This window comes from Balaenoptera ricei, chromosome 15, assembly GCF_028023285.1.
Source record: "Balaenoptera ricei isolate mBalRic1 chromosome 15, mBalRic1.hap2, whole genome shotgun sequence".
NCBI classification, from domain to species: domain Eukaryota; kingdom Metazoa; phylum Chordata; class Mammalia; order Artiodactyla; family Balaenopteridae; genus Balaenoptera; species Balaenoptera ricei.
The window spans coordinates 19,051,921-19,070,524 of NC_082653.1; the positions used below are offsets into that span (position 1 = coordinate 19,051,921).

At 50.6% G+C, this 18,604-nt stretch overlaps 1 protein-coding gene across 12 annotated transcripts in view; it reads left to right on the forward strand.

The window, feature by feature from the left end:
* ZHX3 (zinc fingers and homeoboxes 3) overlaps positions 1-17,873 on the forward strand; it is a 147,920-nt gene extending 130,047 nt beyond the window's left edge. For 5 of the 12 annotated variants that reach the window (XM_059895798.1, XM_059895797.1, XM_059895796.1 and 2 more), the window contains 2 exons: positions 6,963-9,962; positions 11,870-17,873. In XM_059895798.1, coding sequence (XP_059751781.1) covers positions 7,115-9,962; positions 11,870-11,880 — 2,859 coding nt within the window. In that variant the 5' untranslated portion in view covers positions 6,963-7,114 and the 3' untranslated portion in view covers positions 11,881-17,873. The remainder of the gene's footprint in view (positions 1-6,962; positions 9,963-11,869) is intronic. The other 7 variants (XR_009497460.1, XR_009497457.1, XR_009497459.1 and 4 more) reach the window with 7 other exon arrangements.
* The last annotated feature ends 731 nt before the right edge of the window (positions 17,874-18,604 follow it).

The following is an 18,604-nucleotide window of genomic DNA, read 5'->3' on the forward strand; positions in this document are numbered from 1 at the left end:
ACTCATCAAGAAAAAGAGGGAGAGGACTCAAATCAATAAAATCAGAAATGAAAAAGGAGAAGTTACAACAGACACCGCAGAAATACAAAGCATCCTAAGAGACTACTACAAGCAACTTTATGCCAATAAAATGGACAACCTGGAAGAAATGGACAAATTCTTAGAAAGGTATAACCTTCCAAGACTGAACCAGGAAGAAATAGAAAATATGAACAGACCAATCACAAGTAATGAAATTGAAACTGTGATTAAAAATCTTCCAACAAACAAAAGTCCAGGACCAGATGGCTTCACAGGTGAATTCTGTCAAACATTTAGAGAAGAGCTAACACCCATCCTTCTCAAACTCTTCCAAAAAATTGCAGAGGAAGGAACACTCCCAAACTCATTCTATGAGGCCACCATCACCCTGATACCAAAACCAGACAAAGACACTACAAAAAAAGAAAATTACAGACCAATATCACTGATGAATATAGATGCAAAAATCCTCAACAAAATACTAGCAAACAGGATCCAACAACACATTAAAAGGATCATACACCACGATCAAGTGGGATTTATCCCAGGGATGCAAGGATTCTTCAATATACGCAAATCAATCAATGTGATACACCATATTAACAAACTGAAGAATAAAAACCATATGATCATCTCAATAGATGCAGAAAAAGCTTTTGACAAAATTCAACACCCATTTCTGATAAAAACTCTCCAGAAAGTGGGCATAGAGGGAACCTACCTCAACATAATAAAGGCCATATATGACAAACCCACAGCAAACATCATTCTCAATGGTGAAAAACTGAAAGCATTTCCTCTAAGATCAGGAACGAGACAAGGATGTCCACTCTCGCCACTATTATTCAACATAGTTTTGGAAGTCCTAGCCACGGCAATCAGAGAAGAAAAAGAAATAAAAGGAATACAAATTGGAAAAGAAGAAGTAAAACTGTCACTGTTTGCGGATGACATGATACTATACATAGAGAATCCTAAAACTGCCACCAGAAAACTGCTAGAGCTAATTAATGAATATGGTAAAGTTGCAGGATACAAAATTAATGCACAGAAATCTCTTGCATTCCTATACACTAATGATGAAAAATCTGAAAGAGAAATTATGGAAACACTCCCATTTACCATTGCAACAAAAAGAATAAAATACCTAGGAATAAACCTACCTAGGGAGACAAAAGACCTGTATGCAGAAAACTATAAGACACTGATGAAAGAAATTAAAGATGATACCAACAGATGGAGAGATATACCATGTTCTTGGATTGGAAGAATCAACATTGTGAAAATGAGTATACTACCCAAAGCAATCTACAGATTCAATGCAATCCCTATCAAATTACCAATGGCATTTTTTACGGAGCTAGAACAAATCATCTTAAAATTTGTATGGAGACACAAAAGACCCCGAATAGGCAAAGCAGTCTTGAGGCAAAAAAATGGAGCTGGAGGAATCAGACTCCCTGACTTCAGACTATACTACAAAGCTACAGTAATTAAGACAATATGGTACTGGCACAAAAACAGAAACATAGATCAATGGAACAAGATAGAAAGCCCAGACATTAACCCACGCACCTATGGTCAACTAATCTATGACAAAGGAGGCAAAGATATACAATGGAGAAAAGACAGTCTCTTCAATAAGTGGTGCTGGGAAAACTGGACAGCTACATGTAAAAGAATGAAATTAGAATACTCCCTAACACCATACACAAAAATAAACTCAAAATGGATTAGAGACCTAAATATAAGACTGGACACTATAAAACTCTTAGAGGAAAACATAGGAAGAACACTCTTTGACATAAATCACAGCAAGATCTTTTTTGATCCACCTCCTAGAGTAATGGAAATAAAAACAAAAATAAACAAGTGGGACCTAATGAAACTTCAAAGCTTTTGCACAGCAAAGGAAACCATAAACAAGACGAAAAGACAACCCTCAGAATGGGAGAAAATATTTGCAAATGAATCAACGGACAAAGGATTAATCTCCAAAATATATAAACAGCTCATTCAGCTCAATATCAAAGAAACAAACACCCCAATCCAAAAATGGGCAGAAGACCTAAATAGACATTTCTCCAAAGAAGACATACAGATGGCCACGAAGCACATGAAAAGATGCTCAACATCACTAATTATTAGAGAAATGCAAATCAAAACTACAATGAGGTATCACCTCACTCCTGTTAGAATGGGCATCATCAGAAAATCTACAAACAACAAATGCTGGAGAGGGTGTGGTGAAAAGGGAACCCTCTTGCACTGTTGGTGGGAATGTAAATTGATACAGCCACTATGGAGAACAATATGGAGGTTCCTTAAAAAACTAAAAATAGAATTACCATATGACCCAGCAATCCCACTACTGGGCATATACCCAGAGAAAACCGTAATTCAAAAAGACACATGTCCAGTCTCTCCCATCAAGCCTCTTAGATAGCCTCATCCACCAGAGGGCAGACAACAGAAGCAAGAAAAACTATAATCCTGCAGCCTGTGGACCAAAAACCACAGTTACAGAAAGATAGAGAAGATGAAAAGGCAGAGGGCTATGTACCAGATGAAGGAACAAGAAAAAACCCCAGAAAAACAACTAAATGAAGTGGAGATAGGCAACCTTCCAGAAAAAGAATTCAGAATAATGATAGTGAAGATGATCCAGGACCTTGGAATAAGAATGGAGGCAAAGATTGAGAAGATGCAAGAAATGATTAACAAAGACCTAGAAGAATTAAAGAACAAACAAACAGAGATGACCAATACAATAACTGAAATGAAAACTACACTAGAAGGAATCAATAGCAGAATAACTGAGGCAGAAGAACGGATAAGTGACCTGGAAGACAGAATGATGGAATTCACTGCTGCGGAACAGACTAAAGAAAAAAGAATGAAAAGAAATGAAGACAGCCTAAGAGACCTCTGGGATAACATTAAACGCAACAACATTCGCATTATAGGGGTCCCAGAAGGAGAAGAGAGAGAGAAAGGACCAGAGAAAATATTTGAAGAGATTATAGTCGAAAACTTCCCTAACATGGGAAAGGAAATAGCCACCCAAGTCCAGGAAGCGCAGAGAGTCCCATACAGGATAAACCCAAGGAGAAACACGCCGAGACACATAGTAATCAAAGTGGCAAAAATTAAAGACAAAGAAAAGTTATTGAAAGCAGCAAGGGAAAAACGACAAATAACATACAAGGGAACTCCCATAAGGTTAACAGCTGATTTCTCAGCAGAAACTCTGCAAGCCAGAAGGGAGTGGCATGATATACTTAAAGTGATGAAAGGGAAGAACCTACAACCAAGATTACTCTACCCGGCAAGGATCTCATTTAGATTTGATGGAGAAATCAAAAGCTTTACAGACAAGCAAAAGCTAAGAGAATTCAGCACCACCAAACCAGCTCTACAACAAATGCTAAAGGAACTTCTCTAAGTGGGAAACACAAGAGAAGAAAAGGACCTACAAAAACAAACACAAAACAATTAAGAAAATGGTCATAGGAACATACATATCGATAATTACCTTAAACGTGAATGGATTAAATGCCCCAACCAAAAGACATAGACTGGCTGAATGGATACAAAAACAAGACCCATATATATGCTGTCTACAAGAGACCCACTTTAGACCTAGGGACACATACAGACTGAAAGTGAGGGGATGGAAAAAGATATTCCATGCAAATGGAAATCAAAAGAAAGCTGGAGTAGCTATACTCATATCAGATAAAATAGACTTTAAAATAAAGAATGTTACAAGAGACAAGGAAGGACACTACATAATGATCCAGGGATCAATCCAAGAAGAAGATATAACAATTATAAATATATATGCACCCAACATAGGAGCACCTCAATACATAAGGCAACTGCTAACAGCTATAAAAGAGGAAATCGACAGTAACACAATCATAGTGGGGGACTTTAACACCTCACTTACACCAATGGACAGATCATCCAAAATGAAAATAAATAAGGAAACAGAAGCTTTAAATGACACAATAGACCAGATAGATTTAATTGATATATATCGGACATTCCATCCAAAAACAGCAGATTACACGTTCTTCTCAAGTGCGCACGGAACATTCTCCAAGATAGATCACATCTTGGGTCACAAATCAAGCCTCAGTAAATTTAAGAAAATTGAAATCATATCAAGCATCTTTTCTGACCACAACGCTATGAGATTAGAAATGAATTACAGGGAAAAAAACGTAAAAAGGACAAACACATGGAGGCTAAACAATACGTTACTAAATAACCAAGAGATCACTGAAGAAATCAAAGAGGAAATCAAAAAATACCTAGAGACAAATGACAATGAAAACACGACGACCCAAAACTTATGGGATGCAGCAAAAGCAGTTCTAAGAGGGAAGTTTATAGCTATACAAGCCTACCTAAAGAAACAAGAAAAAGCTCAAGTAAACAATCTAACCTTACACTTAAAGAAACTAGAGAAAGAAGAACAAACAAAACCCAAAGTTAGCAGAAGGAAAGAAATCATAAAGATCAGAGCAGAAATAAATGAAATAGAAACAAAGAAAACAATAGCAAAGATCAATAAAACTAAAAGTTGGTTCTTTGAGAAGATAAACAAAATTGATAAACCATTAGCCAGACTCATCAAGAAAAAGAGGGAGAGGACTCAAATCAATAAAATCAGAAATGAAAAAGGAGAAGTTACAACAGACACTGCAGAAATACAAAGCATCCTAAGAGACTACTACAAGCAACTTTATGCCAATAAAATGGACAACCTGGAAGAAATGGACAAATTCTTAGAAAGGTATAACCTTCCAAGACTGAACCAGGAAGAAATAGAAAATATGAACAGACCAATCACAAGTAATGAAATTGAAACTGTGATTAAAAATCTTCCAACAACAAAAAAAAAAGACACATGCACCCGAATGTTCATTGCAGCACTATTTACAATAGCCAGGTCATGGAAGCAACCTAAATGCCCATCAACAGACGAATGGATAAAGAAGGGGTGGTACATATATACAATGGAATATTACTCAGCCATAAAAAGGAACGAAATTGAGTCATTTGTTGAGACGTGGATGGATCTAGAGACTGTCATACAGAGTGAAGTAAGTCAGAAAGAGAAAAACAAATATCGTATATTAATGCATGTATGCGGAACCTAGAAAAATGGTACAGATGAGCCAGTTTGCAGGGCAGAAGTTGAGACACAGATGTAGAGAATGGACATATGGACACCAAGGGGGGAAAACTGCGGTGGGGTGGGGATGGTGGTGTGCTGAATTGGGCGATTGGGATTGACATGTATACACTGATGTGTATAAAACTGATGCCTAATAAGAACCTGCAGTATAAAAAAACAAACAAAACAAAACAAAAAAAAAAAAAGTTAAAAAAACATGCATGACATTTCACGTCAGTGGGGGAAATGGTGACAAGTGGGTACACTGGGTATCTGTTTATCCTTATGTCACACCAACTATTTTTTTTTAAATTAATTAATTAATTTATTTTTGGCTGTGTTGGGTCTTCGTTTCTGTGCCAGGGCTTTCTCTAGTTGCGGCGAGCGGGGGCCACTCTTCATCGCGGTGCGCGGACCTCTCACTATCGCGGCCTCTCTTGTTGCGGAGCACAGGCTCCAGATGCGCAGGCTCAGTAATTGTGGCTCACGGGCCCAGTTGCTCTGCGGCACGTGGGATCTTCCCAGACCAGGGCTCGAACCCGTGTCCCCTGTATTGGCAGGCGGATTCTCAACCACTGCACCACCAAGGAAGCCCCCAACTATTTTTTTAAGAGTAATTATTTTTTATCATCATGATCACCAGGACTAGTCTTAAAATCAGAAAAAATAGTTTGCTGTGTTTATTTACTAAGAATTTGAATAGAAGTATTTAATTTTCTTTACATTTTTATATCAAATCCAAACACTGATGATAACATGATTCTGGTATTAGAATTACTATTATTTTAGTCATTATCAGCATTGCAATTTGCTAAAAGAAAGGTAATGATGATTGTGGTGGTATGTTAATAATAGGGATCACAGAAATACTTTTCTCTTGGCATCTCATGAAAGAATTAGTAATAGTAGTATTTTACATGTAAATAAATCAGTCATCCCAGTTTTTGAAATAAATTTGGAATGGAACAAAGATTTAAGGGTTTTTGGTTTTTGGTTTTTTTTTTTAAGGACTAATAAAGGCACTGAAAAAAATAAAAAGTAAGCCCAATACAAGGTCACGGGTAGCGTGCACACCCAAGGTGAGTCTATTTGTGGGGTTGCTGCCCCAGAGAGAGATGCACAGTTCATGGGCCACAACCCGCGTCTGTGGATCCCCTGACCCTCCGACCTTGGGCTTCACCTGAGCAACAGGGGGCCGGGGTGACAGGGTAGCAGGCAGGGACGGCCCGCAGAGCCCCGCTCCTGTGGCATCAGTGCCCCTCCCCGGTGCACACACTGCAGTGGGCTTGGCCTCTGGGCCTGGAGCGGGCGTCCTGCTCTCACACGTGGGAAGGCTATGAAAAGAAAACCCTTGTGGGCCCAAACATTTAAACAAGAATTACACTAGGATCTTTTGTTCTCGCTATGACATGGTCAGAATTCATTTGGAGGTCCAGAAGAGGGTTTTTTTTGTTGTTGTCATTTTTGAATCTGAGTTATTTTATGCGAGGAAACAGAGGGAAACACAACACAGAAACACATGGCTGAAGTCTGTCCAGTGGTGGTGGGACGTCCCCGCGTCATTCCTCAGGGCACTATTTTGTGAGTGTTTGGGGGGGCTTCTGACTCAAAAGTCACATCCGAGGTTGGATGTTGGATTCCTTGGGAAAAGGCCCGGGTGATCGAAGGCAAGCAGTGGAGTGTGCCTGGGAATCTGGGAAATACATACACAGCCCGAGAGAGGGATGCTCACCGTTTCTCTTTTCCTCCTCAGGTTTAATAGGGAAAACCTGCTTTCTGCAAACAACTGAAAAAGCCGCCCTTGGAAGCTGTTTCTTTGGGCCTCATGGAGCAGCTGGAACCTGTGCTGTGAGGCCTCCGACAGGAGGAACTGTCGCCCACTGATCACCCAGCGCGGCTATCGCCATGGCCAGCAAGAGGAAGTCCACCACCCCGTGCATGATCCCCGTGAAGACTGTGGTGCTGCAGGACACCGGTGCCGAGGCCCCGCCCGCGGAGCCCGTGCCCGAGGGGCCCCCGCAGGAGCCACCCCCAGAAGTTCCCACCGCCAGCGGCGAGGCCACCCAGGGCGCCAGCAGTCCGGACAGCGCCGCACTGGCCAACGGGCACTGGAGCACCTTGGACGGCTACACATATGCCTGTAAATGCTGTGACTTCAGATCCCAGGACATAACCCGGTTTGTGGGACACCTGAGCTCAGAGCACACAGACTTTAGCAAAGACCCAAACTTTGTATGCACTGAATGCAGTTTTCTGGCAAAAACTCCCGAGGGGCTTTCTCTGCACAATGCCAAGTGTCACTCGGGGGAAGCCAGCTTTGTGTGGAATGTGGCCAAGCCAGACAATCATGTTGTCGTGGAGCAGAGTGTCCCCGAGAGCACCAGCCCTCCCGACCCGTCGGGGGAGCCAAACATGGAAGGGACGGATGGGCAGGCGGAAATCATCATCACCAAAACTCCAATCATGAAGATAATGAAAGGCAAAGCCGAAGCCAAAAAAATTCACACGCTCAAGGAGAACGTCCCCAGTCAGCCTTCTGGGGAGGCCTTACCGAACCCTTCGTCCGGGGACACGGAGGTGAAAGAGGGGGACCACGCCTTTGTCAACGGGGCAGCCCCGGTCAGCCAGGCCTCTACCAACTCCGCAAAACCCCTGCACTCAGCCAACGGGCCCCTGCTGGGGACGGTGCCGGTGCTGCCTGCGGGCATCGCCCAGTTCCTCTCCCTCCAGCAGCCGCCCCCGCACGCCCAGCACCACGCCCACCAGCCCCTGCCCACGGCCAAGTCCCTCCCCAAAGTGATGATCCCCCTGAGCAGCATTCCCACGTACAACGCGGCCATGGACTCCAACAGCTTTCTGAAGAACTCCTTCCACAAGTTCCCCTACCCAACCAAAGCCGAGCTCTGCTATTTGACTGTGGTCACCAAGTACCCGGAAGAACAGCTCAAGATCTGGTTCACTGCCCAGAGGCTGAAGCAAGGTATCAGCTGGTCCCCGGAGGAGATTGAGGACGCCCGGAAAAAGATGTTCAACACGGTCATTCAGTCCGTCCCTCAGCCCACAATCACTGTCCTCAACACCCCGCTGGTTGCCAGTGGAGGCAACGTCCAGCATCTCGTCCAGCCCACTCTGCCTGGCCACGTGGTGGGCCAGCCAGAGGGCACAGCCGGGGGACTTCTGGTCACTCAGCCACTGATGGCCAACGGGTTGCAGGCACCCAGCTCATCTCTCCCCCTGGCAGTCACATCTGTCCCCAAGCTGCCCGCTGTTGCACCCATTAACACTGTGTGTTCAAATACAACGTCTGCCGTGAAGGTGGTGAATGCTGCCCAGTCCCTCCTCACGGCGTGCCCCAGCATCACCTCCCAAGCCTTCCTGGATGCCAGCATCTACAAAAACAAGAAATCTCACGAACAGCTGTCAGCTCTGAAAGGGAGCTTCTGTCGGAACCAGTTCCCAGGACAGAGCGAAGTTGAGCATCTGACCAAAGTGACCGGCCTCAGCACCCGTGAGGTGCGGAAGTGGTTCAGCGACCGCAGGTACCACTGCCGGAACCTGAAGGGCTCCAGGGCCGGGCTGGCTGGGGAGCACGGCACCCTCCTCGTCGACTCTGTGCCCGAGGTGCCCTTCTCCCTGGCGTCCAAGGCCCCGGAGGTGACCTGCCTCCTGACAGCGGCCACCCCGGCTACCCCCCCTTCTGCCAAGCGACAGTCCTGGCACCAGACCCCCGACTTCACACCAACCAAATACAAGGAGCGGGCCCCCGAGCAGCTCAGAGCCCTGGAGAACAGTTTTGCACAAAACCCCCTTCCTCTCGACGAGGAACTGGACCGCCTGAGGACTGAGACCAAAATGACCCGCAGGGAGATTGATGGCTGGTTTTCAGAGAGACGGAAAAAAGTGAGTGCCGAGGAGGCCAAGAAGGCTGAGGAGGGCGCCTCTCAGGGGGAGGAGGAGGCCGCCGAGGACGAGGGGGAGGAGGGCTCGGCCAGGGACCCGAGGGTCCCCGGGGAAGACGGCTCCCTGGAAGCGCCCGGCAGCCACGTGCTGGCAGAACGCAAAGTCAGCCCCATCAAGATCAACCTCAAGAACCTGCGAGTCACGGAGGCCAACGGCAAGGGCGAGCTCCCGGGGCTGGGCGCCTGTGAGCCCGAGGACGACACGCCCAGCAAGCCAGCGGAGCAGCTGCCGGGCAAGGTGAGCTGCAGGAAGACGGCCCAGCAGCGGCACCTGCTGCGGCAGCTCTTCCTGCAGACGCAGTGGCCCAGCAACCAGGACTACGACTCCATCATGGCCCAGACGGGCCTGCCGCGGCCCGAGGTGGTGCGCTGGTTCGGGGACAGCAGGTACGCCCTGAAGAACGGCCAGCTCAAGTGGTACGAAGACTACAAACGGGGCAACTTCCCCCCCGGGCTGCTGGTCGTCAGCCCCGGCAACCGGGAGCTGCTGCAAGACTATTACGTGACCCACAAGATGCTGTACGAGCAGGACCTGCAGAGCCTCTGCGACAAGACCCAGATGAGCGCCCAGCAGGTCAAGCAGTGGTTTGCCGAGAAGATGGGCGAGGAGACCCGGGCCGTGGCCGACATGGGTGGTGAGGGCCAGGGCCCCAGCGACCCTGCAGCAGTTCACAAAGGGATGGGCGACACCTATTCAGAGGTGTCCGAAAACAGTGAGTCATGGGAGCCCGGTGCCCCTGAGGCCAGCTCAGAGCCCGTTGACACGCCGAGTCCCCAGGCTGGACCTCAGCTGGGTAAGGAGCCTGTGGGGCTGTGCCGTCCTCTGTGGGTCTGGGGGGCACCTGTGGAAGGCACTGAATCCAGTGCCAGGGCATCTGCTGTTTCTAAGGCTGTCTGGCAGCAGGACCATGTTGTCTGGCTGCTTCAGGGGGCACCTGGCAGCAGAATCCGTTGGAGCATCATCATATGATAAAGGGTTGACAGTTGGTTTTTCGTTTCGTGTTAAACCTGCACAGGGGAAGGAGTGTAGTGAAGCTCCAAGGGCCCACACTTTTCTAGTCATTTCTTAGTCAAAGGAGAATAGGTCAGAATGTCATCTGAGCCGGATAGAACCACGACCACTGGGTAAGAGAGAGAATAGGACTTACGAGGAAATTCAACCCAAATTGGTGAACAAAAGCAGAGGGAGCCTTTAATTGACCTTAGATACATGAAGTGCTTTTTTTTTTAAATGATGAAAAATCCTGTAATTTGCATTTCAATTATTCTTCCTGATGTAGAGGTAGTGGAAAATCTTCTTCCCTCTTAGACATACATGGAATCAAAAGCTTGAATTTTGTTCCTCAGTTTCTCTGGATCAGGACATTAGTACTTGAAAGAAAGCTTTAGAAGATTATTTTACTAAAGACAGTTTGAAGCCTCAGACAAATCACGTTATTGGGTGTTGATTTTCTCGGGTCTTGATCTCTGAGTTCCTGGCCTCTCCCTTCCCTCCCACCCTCCTCTTGGGTGGCCTTGTCACAGGTTGGCCAGGAGCGAGGTAGCTGAGCTCTTCATGGGAGGCTGTGGAAACCAAGGAAGTATCTGGATTCCCAGATTCCCTGATTTGGGACCTTTAGAATGTGGTTCCAGGGCCGGCGTTTCTGGACTCGACCTTGTTTCCTCCAATCCCCTGTGAGTCAGTGAGGTCCCCGCAAGGAGCATCATGGGCACCAGGGAACAGGTGTGGGCCCACAGGGCGGGTTGCCTCAGGCACCTTCTCCAGCACCGGGCCTGCCTACCCCTGGCTTTGGCTCTGCCAGCAAAATGGCAGATTGCTGGGCACTAGGAAAAACTAATTTCTTTAGGTTTTTTTTTTTAATTGAAATTCTACTGAATTATATTCTTTTTTTTTTTTTTTTAATTACATTCTTGTAGCTGGAAATAGGGTGGTGGTTACACAACATTGTGAATGTACTTAATGCCACTTAATTGTAGACTTATTAAAAATGGTTAAAATGGTAGGTTTTATGTGATGTATATTTGACCACAATTAAAAATACTAACCTGGAGTTGGGATGAATGGGTTTAAATCCACCGGCTCCCCTCAGCTGGTAGCTCCAACACTAAGCAAGGAGCTGGTGTCCTAGGTGGGACAGAACAGGAGTGGCCGGGGCGGCTGTGCCATCGTGGCGTCACCCTCTTCTGGCTGAGGGAGGTACCCGAGGGGACAAGGAGGGCCTGTCTGTCTGTCTGTAGCTGGTTTCTCGCAGCTTCCCGAGCCAGCCTCGACACCGGGACCCCACCTGTAAGCATCGAGGGTGAGGGCCTCTCCGAACAGCCCCCCCGACAAATGAAGGGAGGGCATCGGTGGGACACACATTAGGAAGTAGACCAGCTGCTGCTGTGCGACAGCAGCGTTCCCTGGAGAGCCGGGGATGGGGGAGGGCGGCGCACGGTGAGGGTTCCCGGCCCAGAGAAGTCAGGCTCCCGCCCCGGCTCCACGCCCCGGTTCGGGTGGTCCCTGGGTGGTCCCAGTGCCCCGCTGGGTTTAGCCAGCATCCTGTCCTCAGCCCACATGCCCTTCCCCACCTTCCCTCGGGCTGGAAGGCAGGGAGGGGCTGGTGGGAAGGCCGGGGCGGTGGGATTAAGTCCCCAGATGTGGGAGGACAGGCCATCCTGGCGATGCATGCAGAGGTGACGGCCTGTGTTTTCTCCTCAGAAACTGACTGAACCGGAACCGACGGCTGTGAAGGCCTGGCCAGGGCGGCCGCCCTCCACGTGGAAGGGCCTGACCCCTCTCTGCTGCCATGGGCCGCTGCCGTACCCAGCCCGCCAGGCTCACACAGGTCTCCACACGGCCAAGCCTGCCGCCGCCTGCACCCGGCCCGCCACCCGGCCCGCCACCCCAGCGAGCAGGGAGGAGCGTCTGTCAGTTCTTCCGCCCACAATGTAGGACCTTTCCTTTGCCTTCCAGTGGATAAATAGTTCAGATTTCATATTCATAGACACAGAATCAAGTTTTTAACATATAAATCTGCCTATACACATTTAATAAAACATCAGATTATAAACACTTCCATTACATAGAAACTTTGGTTAGCAAAGCAGTACATGGTCTTTTACATCATCTCTGGAAATGCCCCATGTCTGTTCTCTGGAGATCGCTGGGCTGCGTGTTCCCGCACCTTCCACGGTCAGGCCAGGGTTATCACACGCTCAGAACCGCACCTGCAACCGCTGGGGCCCCCTCTGCGCTCCTCCAGGAAGGCGGCACCTTTGAATAGACCTCTGCTCCTTAAGCGGTGACCAGCAACATTGCATAGCAGGTTTGCCTCGCCTTACGGGATGATCGGTGCAGAACCCGCTGTTACCCGCAGTTCAGAAAACTGACCGGTTATGTGATTAGTGTTTGATGCTTACCACTCTCGTAAGTTGTTACAGTAATTCTGCTTTTTCATGGGAGTTTGAATCATGGACCATAACTCTTCAGTGATCAGATCAACTAAAGAAACATTTGTTATTAAGCCTAATGTACTGACCTATGTGCCGCCTTTTTTTTTTTTTCAGTCTAGACACGTTTAGAGGAAAATTGACAAGCGAAACAGGGATGGGGGATGGGAGTGAAGGCACACAGCCGCTGGGGCTCTCTCTGCCCTCTATCCACCCTCACTCCTGAGCCGTCTCTGGTTTGGGAAGGAAGGCCCACGCTCGCCTGGTTAGACTGAGAGCTGGCGGGATTCGGGGACTTCTCGGAATTATCGGAGCCAGGTGGCCCTCAGCACAAAGACCTGCATGTGGAGTTCCCAGCAGAAGACCCAGAGTCCTCCTGGCCCCCGTGCCTGGGGTCTGGTTGGCATGCTGGACGTCGCTGGACAGGTCCTTGTGAGGATGTTTTAAAAGTTCTATATTTATATCCCCAAACTTGGAAACAGGATCTCTGTCTACTTTAGCCTAACCCTCATATCCATCTTTTTAATTGAGAAAAGTCACAGGAAAAGGTGCCTTTGAAACATTGAGAAACTTGTCTACAAAGCTGTGCTAAACGGTAAATCCCTATCTCCCCGAGACCGGCTGCCCTGAGAGCAGCAGGTAAAGAGGGGGCTGGCAAAGGTGCATCACCTCCCAGAAACCACCTGCTTCTCAGAGCACCAAGGCCTCGGAGACCCGAGAGAGAGGGCAGGGGCTTTGGGCAAGAAATACTGGGGGGTGGGGGCTGTTCGGCACGGTCCTTCTCCCTCACCCCACCCCCCGGGAACTGGGCCGGGCAGGCACCTCGCGGGTTTGGCTCTGAGCACAGAGATGGGGGTCGCGCCTCCTGCCTCCAGGAGAGGCTTTTCTTCGTAAACCAAAAGCCCTTGCACCATTGTTCTTCTAAAGTGTCTCCTCTCGCTTGCCCTGTCCCGTTAGGGACCACCTCTTCTTTGTTTCAAACAGGTGACTTGTGAGGACTTGGCAAGTTTGGCAGCCTGTTTTTGTATCCTTTCCATATTTAGCCCCAAGGCCTCTTTGCGGAATTGCCCAGAATGGCGAGTGATTGCCTTCCTTCAGAGAACAGACACCTAGAACTTTTCCTGTAGTGGTTATGTACATGCAGATTAATTTATATGTATCCATATACAGCACAGATACTCGTTTGATGCTTTACTCGTGACGCGTACGCCTGACGTGGCACGTGGGTGTTGGGGAGAGCAGCCCGTGTCGGGGAGTTGCGGGGGAGGCCGGGGCGGCCCCGCGCGAAGCCACCTCCGAGTGTCCGCGACACCACCCTGCCGGCGTCACTCCCAGAGCCCTGCGTGCCCCGGCCGAGGGCCGTGTCTTTACAGAGGAGTTTCTTGGTTATTTTATTTGTATTCACGTCATTTACAACCCAAACAGCGAAACAGAAAACATAAATTACATGGTGGACAGGTTCACGCAGGACATAGGGCCCCGACCTCAGCACCAGCTCGTCCTTAAAAGGTGGAAGCGTCACGGTGCTGCCCGCGGGCAGGTTTTGCTCACAGGCGTCAGCCTGCCCGCTAGCCAGGGCCACCCCCCAAACGGCGAGACTGCCCAGGCTGGACAGACCCTCCTCCTTCCTTTGCTCTCGGACCCGAGTGACTAAGGAATGAGGTGATGGAGACAGAAATGGTTGGTTCATCGAGCAGGTGCCTAAAGGGACGTCACAGCAGGTACCCAGGGCCCTGGGGGCAAAACCAGGAACACAGCCAACCGGCTACAGAGACGCAGGCACAGCAGCCCGGAGCCAGCGCGTGCCAGAGTTCGGTGGGGATGCAGGACGGCCGCAGCCAGCCCCGTGGCCAGGGAGGTCACCACGGTTTGTGCCCCACCCAGGGTTAGACTGTGCTGCTGCCTTCAGGAGAGGGCAGTCTGTGGGCTCTAGAGTTGAGGGAAGTAGGGTGGGGTTAGTCTCTCCCAAAGAAAAAGCTTGTTTTGTAAGGTGACTAATCTTTCCCCTCTTCTCTGTATGCACTTGGACTCATCAGAGATGGTGAAATATGTCAGTGTTTCTTGTTGCCTGTGTCTTGTACATGTTTGGTTTATTATATTTTTTACATGGGGTTGTAGATCCAGTTTTAATAGGTGTGCCCAGATCACCATTCTGATAAAGGAAACCTGGATTTATGATACAGATACTTTGCATACTTTGATTACGTATATTAATTCTTGACTATTGAGGAGCTTTGTGATTTGGAAGACGGGCTCTCGTTTTCCTGAGTCGTGGGCTCCTGAAGTGGAAAGCCTGGCTGGAGGACTCGTGGCACCTGGGGTGGGTGGCCCTGTATGACTTGGAGCTCCTTTTGCAGCCAAGTGCCCGCCCTGCTGTCGGGAAGCAAAGGTGGGAGGTGGGCGAGGGTCGGTGGTACCTGCAGGCTCCCGAATGCGCTCAACGGCCCTGGGAGGCCGTCCCACCGGGAAGTCTCAGCATGTTCTCCAGGCCGAGATGTGCGTGCCATGGGCTTTGTGCTGCTCAGTCCGTGGTCCCGTGGCAGGTCCTGTGACACCCCCTCTCCCCCGTGTGCCAGGCTGCCTTCCACAGAGGCTTAGCATCGCCCTTTTAGTGCACCTCCTCACCCACAGCTCCCTGCTTGTGCCGCCCTGCCTTGGGCCCGGTTGCCTCTTGTCTTCCTGCGCTCTTCTCGGACCAGAATCCTCGGGTTGGAGTGGCTTTGTCTATTCAGACATCGCAGCCCAAGTGGATAAAGGCACTTTGCAGGAGAGGAGAACCAGCCAAGAAGAAAATCTTAAACAAACCAAACCTGGAGTTTGGGCTTTTCCTAAAGTTTCTTCCCCCTTTTTCCTCACTCAGACTTTACCTGGGGCAGGTTATTGGTTTGACTCACCTTTTGTATTATGTCTAGATTGTCCTGTATCCCACTGATTGGCAAGGCTCAGTTATGTGCTGGAGAAGAAAAGTCCTCTAGACACGTAAAGGTCCGCGTGGCCAGCCCTTCCAGGCGGAAGCCGGCAGCCTGCCCAGGTCAGGAGAGTAACGGGGCTCCATCCTCCCCACTCCCACTGGAGGCCCCTCTCCAGCTCTCCTGAACCGGCTTCCTTCGCTTCCTTTCTCGGGAGCACAGGCCCTCCCAGCCTTCCTGCCCGGGACTGGGGGGCCATCTCCGTGTGACTGGGGGAGCACCTGCCCTCACAGAAGCTCCAACACCCAAAGAAGTGGGGAGTGTGGAGCCCATGCCCTCTCCTGAACGGGCCCCTCCCAGAGCAAGGCTTCAGTCTGTTTTGTCTCCTGTGGTCCATTCATAGTAGCCGAGCCGTGCAACAACGCTGGGGCTGAGGCGGCTGCAGGCAACCTCTCAACCAAGGGCTGGATGCTGACTTGGGCCGAGTGAGTGGGGGGTGGAGGTGGGGGTCATAGAGCCGCTGGGCTTGCTGCCCGGCCCAGCTCTAGGTCCAGATGGAACCCACGGACCTCGGTTGGAATTCGTTTCTGCTGCAATCTGTGTGTGTTCCCAGTGCCGTCACGCTGGGGAGGGGGCCGAGGGCTGACGGCAGCTCCCCCAGGTTGACCCAGAGTCCGAGCGGGAGGAGGAGCAGGTGGAACGCTCCCCCGGAGGGGGCGGGAGGCGCGCTCTGTGGTTCTTCAACCCTGAAGAACCGGTGACTTGCCTGTCAATCCGGCCTCTCCTTTGCTTGGAGCCCCAGTCCTGCAGTCAGACTGGAGACCGACAGCCTGGACCCCGCGGGAACCCACCATCCTACCTGAGCAGGGGTGGGGGCCCAGAGTGGGGGGGTGAGCAGGCGCCGCTGACCCTATGGACAGGGGCGGGGCCAGCACCTGCTGCCTTGCGTTGTGACTATCCTATCTTGTGGTGTGCGGGACCGTGAGGATTCCTGCGTTGCTGTCCTGGGCCCCAGGCTTTCACAGCCCTCAGGCTGCTCGGGCCAGAGCCCCACGGGGTGGAGGGGCTGTCTTCCCTCCGGCTGCAGGAGTCTCTCCTGCTGCCCACTCGGGGCAGGTGGCAGGCGGGGACCTGAGAGGGGTCTGCGTGCTTACCTGCCGTGAGCACCCTTTCCTGAATTCGGGAGCCGGGCTCCGCCGCGTGTGTGTTGAGTAGCTTTTCTTGGCTAATGCTTTATGACGTCTGTTCCTTCCCTTAATGAGTGGTTTGAAGGCCCCCGATGTGACCGGAGTTGGAGGTGGAATGTCTCGGGTGGAGGCCGTCTGGAGTCGAGGAGCACAGGAAGCTACAGGCCCGTGGTCTTTCTCAGGAGTCGGCGCAGAGCAGGCACCCGCAGAGGGGTGCCTGCTAATCCTGTAATTTGTGTTCAGAGAGAGACTGTCATTCATCCCCGGCCCCGGCTCCGGCCCGGCCCAGCCCGCGGCCCTGTCCTGCGGTTTGCTGCAGACGTGGCCCGGAGAGCCAGCGCCACCCTCAGCGGATGCAGCCTGGTCGGCAGGCCACTGGGTGATGCGGGCGGGGAGGGGTGCTCGCCCCCCGGCAGCGGGTTCCCACCCTGCTCCCCAGCACCGCCTTGTTCAGTGCGTCGGGAGGGCCGGACTGTGCCATCGTTGTTGGAAAGAGACCTTGTCCTCCCCCCCAACCACGTGGTTGACTGAAAAGGTACTGAGTGGCGCGGCCTTTGTGCAAGTCGGGAAGAGGTTGCCAGAGGCCTGCAGGTTCCTGGTTTTCTGCCACCCACTACCGGTCTGGTCTTCAGCTCAGACCCTTTGTTCCCTGAGGGCGAGGGTATCTGTGGAAGGGAGGCTGGAGAGGGCAGGGGCAGCTGGCTTGTGGTGCGCTTCCCGTCTCCCGGAGACGCCGAAGAAGCCATCGTCTTGGTGCTAAGAGGCCACTGCCCGGCTTCTGTTTGTCCAGAGGGCCCCTCCTCCTGCAGTGGCTGCATGTGAGAGACCAAACCGAGAGAGAGGCACAGGCACACTTTGGCTGTCACCGGGCCTGGCTGGAAGGGGGTTCTTTGCCCTGGGGAAATGTTTTTAACAGAAAGATGGAACTTGCCTTTGGACCGGGGCTGTGCCGGGGCAGGAGGGTTGGGCTGCCCTCTCCGGGCTGAGTCTCCGGGCCTCACAAGGTCCCCTGTGGGGATGCTGCTATTTCTAAGATGCAAATTGCACATTTCCTAGATTTTGTATCTGTGGATTTGGATAAGGGAGGGGAACAGGGACAAACTGCTTGTACAATTTGAAATGGGCCGAAATGGTACTGAGAATCTTTCGATTGCTCCTAAATAAAAACGTAAACACATTTCTCATCTGCTGACTATTTTGTGGGGGAATCAAAGAAAGCTAAGAACACTTCTATCTATCTATCTCCTGATTTACCCTGTGGGCAAGACCCACAACGTGGAGGGGTGAGTGGGGCAGTTTCCCTCAGGCACCCCAGGAAAGTTCCAGCTCGCCCGTCTCGCACGCGCTGGTCACTGGAGTGCCTCCTTGGGGAAGGAAGTGCAGCGTGGCAGAATTTATGCTGGACAAAGGGAAACTGAGTCAGACCTGGAGCCATCAGCCCTCTGGGAGGAGGGTACTGATAAGCTTGTCATTTGCTAAGGAGAGGGTGGCGAATATGTCTAAGGACTCTGGGGCCTTGAAGGAATAGGATTAAAGGCCAACTTCTAATGTTCAAAGCAATTGAATCTTGTTGGGGTGACGCTCAGGGCCTGTGCCAACGGGAGAAGGGGCCCCTGACAAAGCCCCTGGGGCGGGGACACACCAAGGCAGGACATCCAGGGGCACACCAGGCCCCGTTCCTGACCTGGCCCTCTGGAGGCCAGCTTAAGTCTTGGGGAAGCAGCTTTGTGCCGAACCTAAAAAGCAAGTACTCGGGAGCTAGACCAGCTGAGCGTGGAACCCTGAAGCCCGTCAGCTGACGCCGTGGTGGCTGCAGACACAGGCAGCAGCTCGCCGAGGACCCAACCGTGGACGACGGAGTGGGCAGCAGTGGCAGCCAGGGGTCACTGTGGGTGTCCTTGGGGCAGC